General features: G+C 38.2%; 1 protein-coding gene across 3 annotated transcripts in view; it reads right to left on the bottom strand.

Annotated features, from left to right (window-relative positions):
* Positions 1–13,731, bottom strand: part of CTSC (cathepsin C) — a 111,991-nt gene that overhangs the window by 24,908 nt on the left and 73,352 nt on the right. For 2 of the 3 annotated variants that reach the window (XM_047877121.1, XM_047877120.1), the window contains one exon: positions 13,089–13,234. In XM_047877121.1, the coding sequence (XP_047733077.1) occupies positions 13,089–13,234 (146 nt within the window). Of the gene's footprint in view, positions 1–715; positions 4,020–6,290; positions 6,376–13,088; positions 13,235–13,731 lie in introns of those variants that run through there. The other variant, XM_047877122.1, reaches the window with a different exon arrangement.

Genomic DNA, 13,731 nt, shown 5'->3' with positions numbered 1-13,731 from the left:
AATACTAATATAAGCAGACATAAGAATACTGACAAAGCTTACCTTTGCCCTGTTCCTTGTAGAAGTTGTCGGGCAAATACAAGTTTCTGAAATCAGATGTTTTCTAATGGTTCCATCACAGCAGTGTTCAGTTTTTAATCTTAGTTACCAATAAAACACGTTTCACTTAAAATCTGTCTAGCTATACTTGTGGTGAGCATGGCATAACAGAGAGCTGTCGAATCTGACACTATCACAACAGTGTTAGCTCTACCCGAATTTAAAAAAAATAGTCCATTAAACTGTCACCACCCCTAATACCCAACAGCACTTCCAGACTTTACTAAACCTGTGATACTTTCATACTTTTAATAAAATGGATCAAAACTACTAACATCTTTTAAAGATTTTAATTAGAAAATTGTGCTTCCAAATGTGGAAAACTTTCAGTAATGAAAATTATAGGTAACGGATTCTTATGATAATGAAGCATGCTTTTTGTATTATTTTCAAAGAATATCATCGTGGAATATATTTTGGCAAAACCCATTTTTGTGACAAATATTTAATCATTTAATATTACCTCATGTGTTTGATAGCAAACATCAGTACGGCAGTACACGTATATAATGTTTTAAATGTACCTTTACACACTGTGGAATACATGACAAAAAATTTGGAGAACCATGTCTTATCCATCAAGATCATTCAACATTTCAGGAAAAGACACCTGGCGTGAAGCTCAATGATTTAATGGTAAAGCATATATGCAGAGATAGTACATTTCCAGCAATACTGAATAACAAAACATGTTTACTTGAGTTCTGCCCTGTTTCCTGTATATAGATTAACTGCTTTCATTTGCTGTCAGGTCTGGAGTGTAAAAAGCATCAACGAAAGAGAACAAGGCACATTTTTACTAAGTTGTTATTTTCCCAGACCTACCCAAGAGTACCACATATTTCCTCAGAAAGAAACAAACTCCCCTCTGCCGGCTTCAAGGATTAGCTCTAGCTTTCTACCTAACTAGATTTAACCATTTGTTTGAAAAGTTGAATTTCAATGAATTTTGAAACTGCCAAGAAATCATTACAGTGGTTGTAACCAAATACCTTCCAGAATTTTACTGAGGTAAAGACAGATTTGTATGTGGAAGTGAATTCATTTATTTCCAGTGCTTAAAACACATTCAGGTTAAACCAAAATATAGGTTCTAGAATTAGTTAAAATAGCAATTTATCATTCAATACAGTTGTCAAAATCTCTTGGCTCATTCCTCACTTCCTCGTTCATAAATTTTTAAACTGGGAGATTTGAACAAATCTAAGAGCTCACCTAATCTAACCTTTGGCTGGTGCCTCTCAATGTACCGAAATGGGGGAAGGAACAGGACAGCCCACAGCACTCCAGGCTGTGCGGAATCTGCCATCATAAAGCTATCTACCCCGACAGCTAACTTAGTTTTAGTAATTCTCAAAGTTACAACTTTACTGTTTTTAACTTTGAGCCCTATCTTGGTTTTTCTAGTCTCATACAAAAATTAAAATGTAAATAAATGAACAGAATAAAATCTAAAATCCTCCACTGTTTTCCACCACGCCAATTCAACAAATATGGCCTGAGGGTCCACTACAGACTCTTAAGTACATAAAGGTAACAATATACCCAGAAACATGTCAATAAAACAAGACAATACAATGATATATTATTCAATTTTCTTTCTTCTACATTTATTGAAGGCCTATTATTTATCATGCATCACATTATACAAAGGGAATAAAATGGTTAGTAGTACAGAGTTGATCCCTGCCCTCAGAGTTTAAAGATCAGAGCAGACAAACAATTGTGACAGAAAATGCAAAGCGGTATTATTTTAGGACACCTGCTAACTCAAGTATCTGTAATTTTGTACCTACCAAGTCTTCTTTTCCATTAGCAAAACATTTAGATGCAAAATTTCTCAGAGAAATAGGAAAAGAAAAAAAACTTTCGTAGAGGTGGTTTCAAATTCCATATTAAATACATTCTTACACACATTAGCTGCTTTGTCACTTTACATCCTGAAAATTAGTTTGAAAAATGCAACTCTTTTAGAACCCTGGAGACAGGTAACCTGATATGTATTTATAGGGCACAGAACCAGAAATATAAACATAGCATCATTTCTGATTGTGCTCCTGGAATACAGAAGAATTACATCTATGTAAGCTGATATTACTTGTGAAAAGTCTTTGAAAAGACAAGAGAAGTGTGGTCAGTTTTCCAAATACTTATAAAGTTCTATGTAATCAGGTTCTGAAGATACACAGGTTGACATACAGCTTTTCAGTATGGAAGAAGACACACTATCAAATCACTCCATTACAGCAGTTAATGCAGAATTACCTGAGCAGAGGTAACTGCAAGCACGATGTGAACCAAAACAATGGCAGTTCTCTGGCCAATGGAGAGAGCTAGGGAAGGTCTCACAGAGGTGGCATCAAGGCCCTGAGTAATGAATTATCAGGTCCAGAGGTAGGGTGAAAAAAGTATCCAGGTAGAAGTAGTTGGGTATACAGTTACTTCACCTTTTTAAGACATAACCTTTCCAGAATAGCAGACCAGTGGCCACTCAGAGGTCATAAAAAGTTCTCTGAACCAATAAAATGATAAAAATCTGATATCTAGAGATTCTTCCATTCAAGCACAGATACAAGAGAAAAGCCCTCCAGAAAATAGGGACTAGGTATGGTTCCAAATTTTCAGCTTACTGAGGCTGATATTCATCAATTCTGAACAACTGAGCAGGAAACTAGTCCACTGTTTAGCAGGAAAGAGCTAAAAGATAGCAATCAATAAGAACAACAGTGTAATTAAGAGAAGTCAACTAGGCAAGGTTACTTAATGTGACGTTTTTCAGAACCTTCCTTTCTAAGAACACAAAAGGAGAGAAGGTAAGTTTTCATCTTGAATGAAAGGACCCTGGTTTAGGAAAGAAAGAGAATAGCCTAATTTGGTAAGGAAACATAAGCTGTAAACCATTTCAAAAGAAGCCAATGCAATGCGTATTTCATTCCATTAAACATTCATGATGCTTATGAACTGGGAGTCTCCAGAAAAAAATCCACGGAAATGTCTGTCACTCAAGTACCATTATTTCTTTTATCCTTTAGCCCCAGGGAGGTCCCTAGGCTTGAAAGGCTAGCCCTTGTCATTTTACAATTAGATGCCCAGTAAGAAACTAACTTTCCCTATCTGTAAAATGAAGCTAGTAATATCTACTTCATAAGATCTTGTAAGGTAATATATGTCAAGTTCTTAGTAAAAAACTGGGACCTAATCAAAAAAACAGACAAAAAAAATGTATTAATCACCCCATCTTTCTGGCTAGGGTACTACAGGCCTATGATCTACAAGGATACCCTTCTGTGGTTTGACTTATCTCAGAAACCTGTCCCCCAAACATGTCTTCTGTAGAATGATCTTTCTACCCTTTACATCTGTGCATCTCAAGATATCCTTAAGCATTAATTTCTCCTTACAATGGGTCCTGTGGTTCGTCAAGATAATTAAAGAAAGAAAGGCACACAAGAAGATAATTTAACTGGGAATAAAATTTGCACTATGAACAAAATACAACACAAAATTCAAATCCTAATGAGTTTGGAAAAATCATTTCAATAGAAGAATATTCAAAAGGGAAAAACTCGAGTTTCATATAGTTCCTTTCATTCAAAGGTTGAATGGTGAAGCCACCTAAGACTTCCAGATGTCTTTCTTTTTCCTGTGTAGTCTCTGGTTGTTCACATTTCAAAATGGCGGTTGCTGCTTTCCAGGGAAATGGTTCAGGAGGGCAGCTGCCTTGGAGGTAGGTCACCAGGACTCCTCAGCATTTTACATGCACAGAAAGACTCCAGAAGGGGAATGTAGTTGCTAGAGGCCTCGGCTAGCTGTTAGAGGTAAGAAGGTCCACGGCTGCATGCTGCTCTGCCTCTTAGCCCCAAAGTCTGTTTTTGGTTGTTGTTTTAAAAGAGCCCCTCAACAGATGCTCTATTTAATAACTAAAAGACAATAAAAACTAGAGTTACAAGCCAACCAGAATCAGATGATCTCTTAAGAATGTTTAATCATATTAATTTCTTTTCAGAAAAAAAAAGAAACCCCCCCCCAAAAAACAAAAAAACAACAACAGTGCTAGTATTTGAAATGCTGGTAAATCTTAATGCTATTTAAGACATTCACAAAAGCTGCCATTCTCCAAAGCTGAAAGCTTAAGCAACATGTATCATGCATGCAGCCAACATGCTCAAGAAGCACATGCAGAGGCATTTGAAATCAACTACCACTGTATGAATCTAATATAATTTTGAAATATACTTAAAAGAAACAGGCCAATCCAGCAACCTAGATAGATAGGTTACCATGCATTCCTTACGAAACCTAAATGGAGGCTTAATGCTGTTTTGATCTGTATTTCCAGGTATTTATCCCTCTATTTATCCCACTTACTAAGGGGGTTTATCTTTTAATAGAGGCATTCCTTAATTATTAGGAAGAGAGAGTTTTAAGACAGAATTTTGTCAACTGCATTCTGAAGATACCTTATTTTTTGTGAGGAAAAAATGGGTAGCTTATTTTGGGCAAGTTGCCTATTTTGTCTTCCTCCAAAGCTACCACCATCCACTCGATAAAAGATCCTGAGATTCTGAAAGAAGGGAAACTACACAATCTATACTTATTCAACTACCAGGAATTCAGGGAAAAAAAGAGCTTATTAATTTCAGCTCTAATTTTCACTTTGATCTGTTAATAGTGGCTGCCTAGAACAACCTCTGAAGTTTAACAAGATACAGTGACAAGTGATGAGTAAACCTACCCAGCACATGTGTGGGCCACTAGGGGTCTGTTAACAGTTTGGAAAACACTGATACAGGATAAAGCTATGGAAATTTCAACACTTATCCCAGTTCCCTTTTTCACAGCTCTTTTTTACTTAGGAGCTAAGTAAAGGAAGTAGGGAAAGAGGAAAGGGGAAATAATATTGTGTTAAAATGCAAGGAATGGTAGGGCATCTGGCTGGCTCAGTCAGTACAGCATGAGACTCTTGATCTCAGGGTGGAAGGCGAGTCCCATGTTGGGTGTAGAGATTAGTTAAAAATAAAATCTTAAAAAAAAAAATGCAAGGAACAGTTAAGTCCCTATCAACTTTACTCTCTAACCACCCTTTTGCCATAAAAAGTTTTTTAAATTTTTTTAATGTTTATTTATTTTTGAGAGACAGAGACAGAGTGTGAGCAGGGGAGGGGCAGAGAGAAAGAGAGAAAGACACAGAATCTGAAGAGGCTCCAGGCTCTGAGCCATCAGCAGAGCCCGATGTGGGGCTCGAACTCACAAGCCATGAGATAATGACCTGAGCAGAAGTTGGATGCTCAACCAACTGAGCCACCCAGGCTCCCCTTCCATAAAAAGTTTTAAGACCTCTAAATTTATGGATCCAGTGAGAGTAATGATTTAAACATCTTTTTGGGGAGCCTGGGTGATTTAGTCTCTTGAGCATCCAACTTTTGAGTTTGGCTCAGGTCATGATCCCAGGGTTGTAGGATTGAGCTCCATGTCAGGCTCTGTGATGAGCAAGGAGCCTGTTTGAGATTCTCTCACTTTCCCTTTGCCCCTCCCCTGCTTGTGCTCACACCGCACACGCGTGCACTCTAAAATAAGATTAAAATTTAAAAAAACACCTTTTCTAAGTGTGAGAAGAATGTCAAAAGTGAAAAAGACCCTCTTATTCCTAGTCAGTAGTCTCTGTTCTGAGAAGGAGTCAGTTTCAAAAGATGGGTGATGTCTCACAGTGATGAGTGCCAGGCAGATGAATTTCTCTGGAAGAGCCACCCTCTTTACTAGAAAACAGACCTAATATGCCATAGCTTCACATGGTTCCCTCTGGAGTCTTTTTAGGAAAAAAATGAGCAACCTGAGGCAGTGTAACTACTTCAAATAAGTGAAGTGACTGTGAGCTAACTTTTTCTTAACTGGGTCTCTACCTTTTTGGGTTCATGTCTGCTTATGTTATGAGCATCATACTTGCGACAACCAATTCGATGTGTTGCAAACAGAATGAACTAAAGTGAAAGATCACTCACATAAAATAGTGCAGGCAGGTAAGAAGTAGCAAAGCAAGAAGCAGGCTCAAGCAAGAAATGTATAAGAAAACCCTAATCTCTCCAGTCTTCATCTCCCTTTCCCAGATGAATAAACAAATACTAATTTGCATAAGCCACCAGGGAGGAGGGAAGCTGGCTCTTTAGTAAGTTAAAAATTTCAGTGGAGCTCACCCAGTTTGTTCCTCAGATGTCTCAAATCATGTACCCTCACAGTTCCCAGCTGCATGAACAACTGACTGATAAAATCAGTGACATCCTATGAAGAGTTCACAATGGTAAACTAAGTCATTATGTTACAATTAAGCATCACCATGAAAAAAACAAAACAAAACTAGGCTTGGATTGTTAAACTTCTGATTCTTTCCATGAAATGAAATACTCAAGAGTAAATCTCAAGTTGTTAAAATTAAAAAAAAAAAAAAAAAAGACAACATCTGGATCTCAGTATGCTAAATCTATACTAAAACAAGTAAATTAGGCTAAAAACAAGTATTCTAAAAGCTAAACTGTTAGATCTTAAAAATGAACCCAGAAAGCACAGTAAAAAAAAAAAAAAAACAAAACAAACAAACAAAAAAAACATTACAAGATTCCCAAATTCTTAACTGTAGAAACATGATTGACATTTCTGGCTGATGTGACAAGCTTGAAATTTACAAGTCACTAGCACACAAAATGTGCAAATCAATTCCCTGGTATGGATTTCCCAACATACCGCTCTTGTTTCAAGAGCCAACCTGATATAGAAATACCCATGGAAGGGGCGCTTGGGTGGCTTAGTCGGTTAAGCACCTGACTCTTGGTTTTGGCTCAGGTCATGATCTCAGTTCTGTGAGTTTGAGCTTCACAACAAGCCCTATGCGGACAGTGCAGAGCCTGCTTGAGATTCTCTTTCTTTCTTTTCTTTTCTTTCTTTCTTTCTTTTTCTTTCTTTCTCTTCTTTCTCTCTCTCTCTCTGCCCCTCCCCAGTGGTCTCTCAAGATAAATAAATAAACTTAAAAAAAGAAGAAAGAAAGAACCATGGAAGTCTTTTTTAGCTTCAAGTTCTACCAAGACTAGTGGGTTGCAAACAAACACACAATTAGAGATCAATAAGGTTTGCTTGCCAGTCCTAAAATAAAATTTTCAGTCAGAAGACTAGTTTCTCTTCAACACATCTTCTCCACCCGTGAGTGGCTTAATCTTCAAAATGAAGTCTGAGTTCCTGCTCTACTGTTCCTTTTTTGCAGCCTTAGAGAAAGTGAAATGGGAAGCAGGAAAAGGTTAGGAAGCCTATTTAACTTGAGGTTTTTCTTTGGAACTTAGTTTCGCTCATAGGACTTCCTTCCTCTGTGCCATTAGAGAAGATGCGGTACAGAGGAGCTTTACCCGTGATGATAAAAAATAAAGTACATAAAAGCATTAAAAAAATCACTTATCCACCCAACACATAGTCAGCCATTATTTAACATCCTGTTTTGTTATATTGTTTTCATGTAAGAGGTTGGCTGCTTTTGGGGCACCGGAGTGGCTCAGTTGGTTGAGCATCAGACTTTTGATTTTGGCCCAGGTCGTGAACCCAGGGTCATGGGATTGAGCCCCACATCACACTCTGCACTAAGCATGGAGCAGAGCCTGCTTAAGATATTCTCTCTCTCGTTCTCTCACACACACAAATTAAAAAAAAAAAAAAGAGGTTGGCTGCTTTTGATCTGCAGGTACTTTGAAGGGATACAAATTTGTTGGGCATACCAATTATAAGCCAATGGTAATGCTATTAAATTTGATAACTCTTAGAAACTAGCCTGCAGATAGTCCTGTCATTTACTTTGGCCAGTACACTGCTTTTTTAAAAAACTGAGTATGAATGCCTCTAAGACAGTTTCCATTTTGCCACTGATCTTATTACTCCTTATTGTTTTACATTACAGTCATTTCAAATGCTTAGGTATCTGCCCAGGTGAACCCTAAATACATCTGAGATTGTAACTCCCCATAATGTTTCAGATAATTGAATGTATGCAGGAAGGGGAGTAGAAAAATATACCTTTTAAGAATATATACCTAGTGCTTCCTATCAAATTCAAACTATCCAGGAATGAAAATTCAGTGTCCAGATTTATTTCCTTCCAACCTTTTTATCCAGCTTGAAGTCCTATTCAACAACAGATTATCCCCACTTCACTCCCAATTTCTCAAGCAGTTAAAACCAAGGGGGAAAAAGAGCTTACAAAAACTTAGATTATGAACAATGCCCACCTTCCAAGTGAGGCTTGAGAACTAAATAAAGCAAATTCCTACCAACAGTAGTGGTATCACAATTGCTTCAAAGTTGGAATGCAGGGAGAATGATGTGGAAGCTGTTGGCTCTACTGGGCTGCGTGGAACAGAGCTAACAATATCCTACATGTATCACCTGTTCAACAAACGCTAACAGCAACAAGAAACAATCTAATGCAAATATGTAATCTAATGAAGGCATATCTGAAAAGGACAAAAGGAAACAAGTGGTAGGGCCTGGTATGAGTCAACATAGAGATCTGGAAATCCAATTGATTTGCCTTCTAAGAACATATAGGTAGTAGATATTCATGGCAAAAATGTCAGGTATTTCTTTAACAGTGGTAGGTTGAACACTACGTTGTAGTTTACATGAGACACTCTAAATAACAAATACTGCTTATATCTTGATAATTCTACCTTTTCAAAAATAAATTTTCATTTAAAAGATATTTTCTAAGTCTGTAGAATAAATGACCAAAGCTCTGTGACATTAACAGGTTTTTGGTTGGGGTGCTTAGGTGGCTCAGATGGTTAAGCAGCTGACTCCTGATTCAGCTCAGGTCATTATCTCATGGTTCATGGGATCAAGCCCCATATGGGGCTCTGCACTTACACAGAGCCTGGTTGAGATTTTCTCTCGCGCACTCTCTGCCCTTTCCCTGCTCACACACACTTGCTCTCTCCTCCTCTCTCTTAAAATAAACTTAAAAAAAAATAAAAGAAATCTTATTGGGTGCCTGGGTGGCTCAGTTGGTTAAGTGTCTGACTTCGGCTCAGGTCATGATCTCACAGTTTGTGGGTTCGAGCCCTGTGTTGGTCTCTGTACTGACAGCTCAGAGCCTGGAGCCTGTTTCAGATTCTGTGTCTCCCTTTCTCTCTCTGCCCCTCCCCTGTTCATGCTCTGTCTCTGTCTCAAAAATAAAAAATAAACAGTAAAAAAAAAAAAAAAAATTAAAAAAAAAATAAATCTTATTAAAAAAAGACGTTTGCGTTTTTCTTGAGTTACACACCTAATTTGGTACTTCTGCAGGAAATGCCCTGATACTTATGGTAAAAATCCAGCAAGCTTTTTGTGTTAGCCAGTGTCACCAAAAATATTTGCCTTTCCTATTATCTACAGTCAATTCCACTCTATAATTTTTGTTAAATTTAAAACTCAGCTCCCCATTACTGTCACTTGGATTTGCCAAAAGAGCATAGATTCTTTCACTCTGCAAAACATGTTGATCTAGAACTGCTTGATTAGCTTAAGAGAAATTTTAAAACCAAGTATCTTATGTATATTCTACTCTGTTTATTAAAATTATTATCCTATCACAAAACTTAACTATTGACCAGTCAGAGTGACTGATTTCTCAGCAGGAAAACACAGCCCTGATAATGGTTCTGTTTAAAAAAGCACTTCAGGGGCGCCTGGGTGGCGCAGTCGGTTAAGCGTCCGATTTCACCCAGGTCACGATCTCGCGGTCCGTGAGTTCGAGCCCCGCGTCGGGCTCTGGGCTGATGGCTCAGAGCCTGGAGCCTGTTTCTGATTCTGTGTCTCCCTCTCTCTCTGCCCCTCCCGCGTTCATGCTCTGTCTCTCTCTGTCCCAAAAATAAATAAACGTTGAAAAAAAAAATAAAAAATAAAATAAAAAAAAAAAAATAAAAAAGCACTTCATGGGGCGCCTGGGTGGCGCAGTCGGTTAAGCGTCCGACTTCAGCCAGGTCACGATCTCGCAGTCCGTGAGTTCGAGCCCTGCGTCGGGCTCTGGGCTGATGGCTCAGAGCCTGGAGCCTGTTTCCGATTCTGTGTCTCCCTCTCTCTCTGCCCCTCCCCCGCTCATGCTCTGTCTCTCTCTGTCCCAAAAATAAAATAATAATAAACATTGAAAAAAAAAAAATTTTAAAAAAGCACTTCAAAAAATATACTGAAATCAGTTAATGCAAGAACACTCTTCCTATTCTTGCTCCTAATCAGAGAATGCCATCCAGAAGCCTGTGATTAAGTAGGGGTCTACCCAACAACAGTGTATGTATTGATTCTTCCCATTTGTGGTTGAGTACACTTAAAACCTTATTTGACTTTATGAAGTGGCTCTCTACTGACCCATGACTTAACATTCTGAGGTTATGGAAAAATACCCAATGTGCTTACACTGTAATTTCAAGGGAAATACAAAAAGGCATTCTGATTCCTCCTCCAGCCACCAGCTGTCCCCTCTGTACCTACCAGCTTTGGACTCTTATTTAAGCTGAGAGCAGACAAACTGATGGAAAAATATTAATAAAAGGAAACTGCTCAGATCTATTTCTGGTTATGGTTCAGGCAATTAAATGCTGACTTTAGAAGTTTGCCCAACAGTTTCTCCATTCTACAGAAGGGAAGAAAGAAAACTTTTCTAAGCCAAATGGGTAAAACTATTTTACTTACTCATCTATTTGTATGCAACTTCCCATCTTACACTTCAACCTCCTATTTCTCAAGTGAATTCCACATCATGGATTCATTTTCAGTATTTAAACAAATTACCAACTAAGTGTCTACCAAGTGTCAGGCAAAAAAGGACACGGGGGGGGGGGGGCACCTGGGTGGCGCAGTCAGTTGAGCGTCCGACTTCAACAAGGTCACGATCTCGCGGTCCGGGAGTTCGAGCCCCGCGTCAGGCTCTGGGCTGATGGCTTGGAGCCTGGAGCCTGTTTCCGATTCTGTGTCTCCCTCTCTCTGCCCCTCCCCCGTTCATGCTCTGTCTCTCTCTGTCCCAAAAATAAATAAAAAACGTTGAAAAAAAAATTAAAAAAAAAAAAAAAAAGACACGGGGGAGGCGGGTAGAGTACATAGTCAACAACTAGCTTGAATAGGTCTTTCCTTGTACATCAATTCCATAGGCAAATGGTTCTCACCTCAAAGGCAAAGAACTTTTGAAGGGCTATAGCAGAGTACCGACAAGGAGTCTGCAAAGCCCTAGGCTCATCAATAAGCAGACCAAGAATTATATTCAGAGTGAATTATGCTTACCACCTATGTATCACAATTTTAAAAATTCATATAGATACTATTTTCTTAAACACATAGTATCCAGGGGTGATATTAAAACGTGTCATAAATGGTTAAGCATGGGTTCCAACTAAAAAACATGACCAGCTGGCTCTCAACTGGATAGATCAGAAAGGATAGATCAGTTCTCACTGAGTATCAGACCAGCTAATACAGGCGAGGGGGATAATTTTTTCCTCTTGGTCTCTCTTCCCTTTTTTCATGTTAAAAAGGGATTCTCAAGGTTAAGGAAAAAAAAAAAAAAAGGAAAGTTATTATTCTAAGAAATATACTTGGCTCAGATGTAGCACCACAGCCCAGTGATTAAATCACAAGCCAGGTTAGAAAAATCACAATAAATTCAGAGGTGACTCTTTTGTTAGTCTCCTGTCTTTCATCATCCTAAACAGATTCATTCCCCACTTTCCCACAGATCCCTGTAATTGGCCAACTCTTACCAGATGTTCCAAAAGTTGTAAACCCTACTCCATGCAAGTCTGTTTTTGTTTATACTCTATTTATAGTAAGAAACAGCGAGTCTCAGGCTTGTGTCCTCAATTCACTTACAGCAGTTAATACTCTGCCAACAGGAAAAGTTCCAACTTCAGAAAGTTATCTGGGATGGACTGAAATCTGTGCTAAATAAGCTATTATACCTCAGCATATGTATGCAACGGGAAGCAAGGTGTTAAAATACAAGAACCGACAATGCTTCTTCCCCAGTGAAAGAAGAACACAGGTTGGACTGGCGGAGCTACATTTTACTTCAGCCCACGCTATCTCTTTGTCTCAGCTCACTAAAGGCAGTTATTCACATTAATACATCTAGTACATTATAACACAGATGGTCCTGGACTTTACGGTGGTCCAACTTACCATCTTTGGTAAGCTACACACATACATATGGTGTAAAAGCTATACACGTTCACTAGAAACCGGACTTTGAATTTTGATTTTTCCTAGGCTAGCACTATGCAGTAGGAAACATTCCTGTGATGCTGAACAGTAGCAGTCAGCCCCACGATCACAAGGGTGGACCAGTGATACACTTACAACCATTCTGTTTCTCCCTTTTATTACAGTATTCAATTAATTCAATGAAATAGTCAACACACTATAAAATAGACTGTGTTAGATGATTTTGCTAGAGGCCAATTTAGGTGTTCTGAGCATGTTCAAGGTAGGGCAGGCTAAGCCATGATGTTTGAGAGGAATCAAACACATTTTCCATTTACAATGGGTGTACTGGCACATAACCCATCCATCATTATTAAGTTGAGGAATGTGTCATCAATTTTTCAGAGTCAACAAGCAATGGAAGGATAGGATAATAATTCCAAGAAAAAGAAATTTATAACACCCATATCTTTCCTACACATTCAGTACAGAGCCAAGTGACTAAGGCAACATTTAAAAGTAAAGGTGTAGTAATAAATAAATTTAGTCATACTTACCAAAATGTAAATTTCAATACAGATGGGTTGTACATATTCAAACACAGCTCTTTTTAATTTACTGAATTCACAATTTTAAATAAAGTGGCAAAATTACACCATCTAATATCTCTTGGGAAAAATGGTGTCAATTCGGGTTATCTTCCTAATCTAAAATTAAAATTCTGAGAGTCTGATTAGAAGAAGCTTCAGATATCAAATCACTGAAAATACAAATGCATTCCCAACAAAACTAACCTTAAAAAAGGCAAACCACTTGTAGTCATTCAACACAATCTCAAAGCCTTGATTGTAAATGATGGTAAAATGGCCGGCATTGCCAAAATCATCATATGCTGTATCCAACTTCTTAAGGTGCACCACTACCTTTTTTTCTGGTGGTCCTAAAAATAAAGAAATAAATAATAATGCACAACAGAGGAAAATTATTTGGACGGCAAATGGCAGGGAAATCTCTAGAATTTCCATGATTTTTAAGCTGCTTTCCTTTAATGCCACCGGATTTGGACCAGTCTGGCTTGTGAAGATATCAGAGTCTCCATCCTGTACACTCCCACAGGTGTCTCAGGAAAACTAGTGAAGTGAAGGCTCAAAAGACAGAAATATGTCCACCAGGCAGAGAGTCCCCCAAAAGTACAGCCCTACCTTCCTAGAGCATCCAAACACTGAAGAAAAGGAGGAATAGGGATGTTTCAAATGACAGCCAAAAATGGGTAGAACACAAAATGGTAGTCAAAAAATGGAAAATGTAAAATATAAAAGATCTGCTATCATATCACAAGGACAAAGGAAATGATCTCTTTAGGGAAGAAATGGGGTGTCCTTCTCAATGGCTCTAGCAGTTCAGAACCTCATAATCTGAATCCTTCCACGCTATTAG

Source organism: Prionailurus viverrinus, chromosome D1 (assembly GCF_022837055.1).
Source record: "Prionailurus viverrinus isolate Anna chromosome D1, UM_Priviv_1.0, whole genome shotgun sequence".
Taxonomy (NCBI): Eukaryota; Metazoa; Chordata; class Mammalia; order Carnivora; family Felidae; genus Prionailurus; species Prionailurus viverrinus.
Note: the sequence above shows the minus strand (reverse complement) of the source record. Positions and strands in the feature narration are given on the sequence as shown.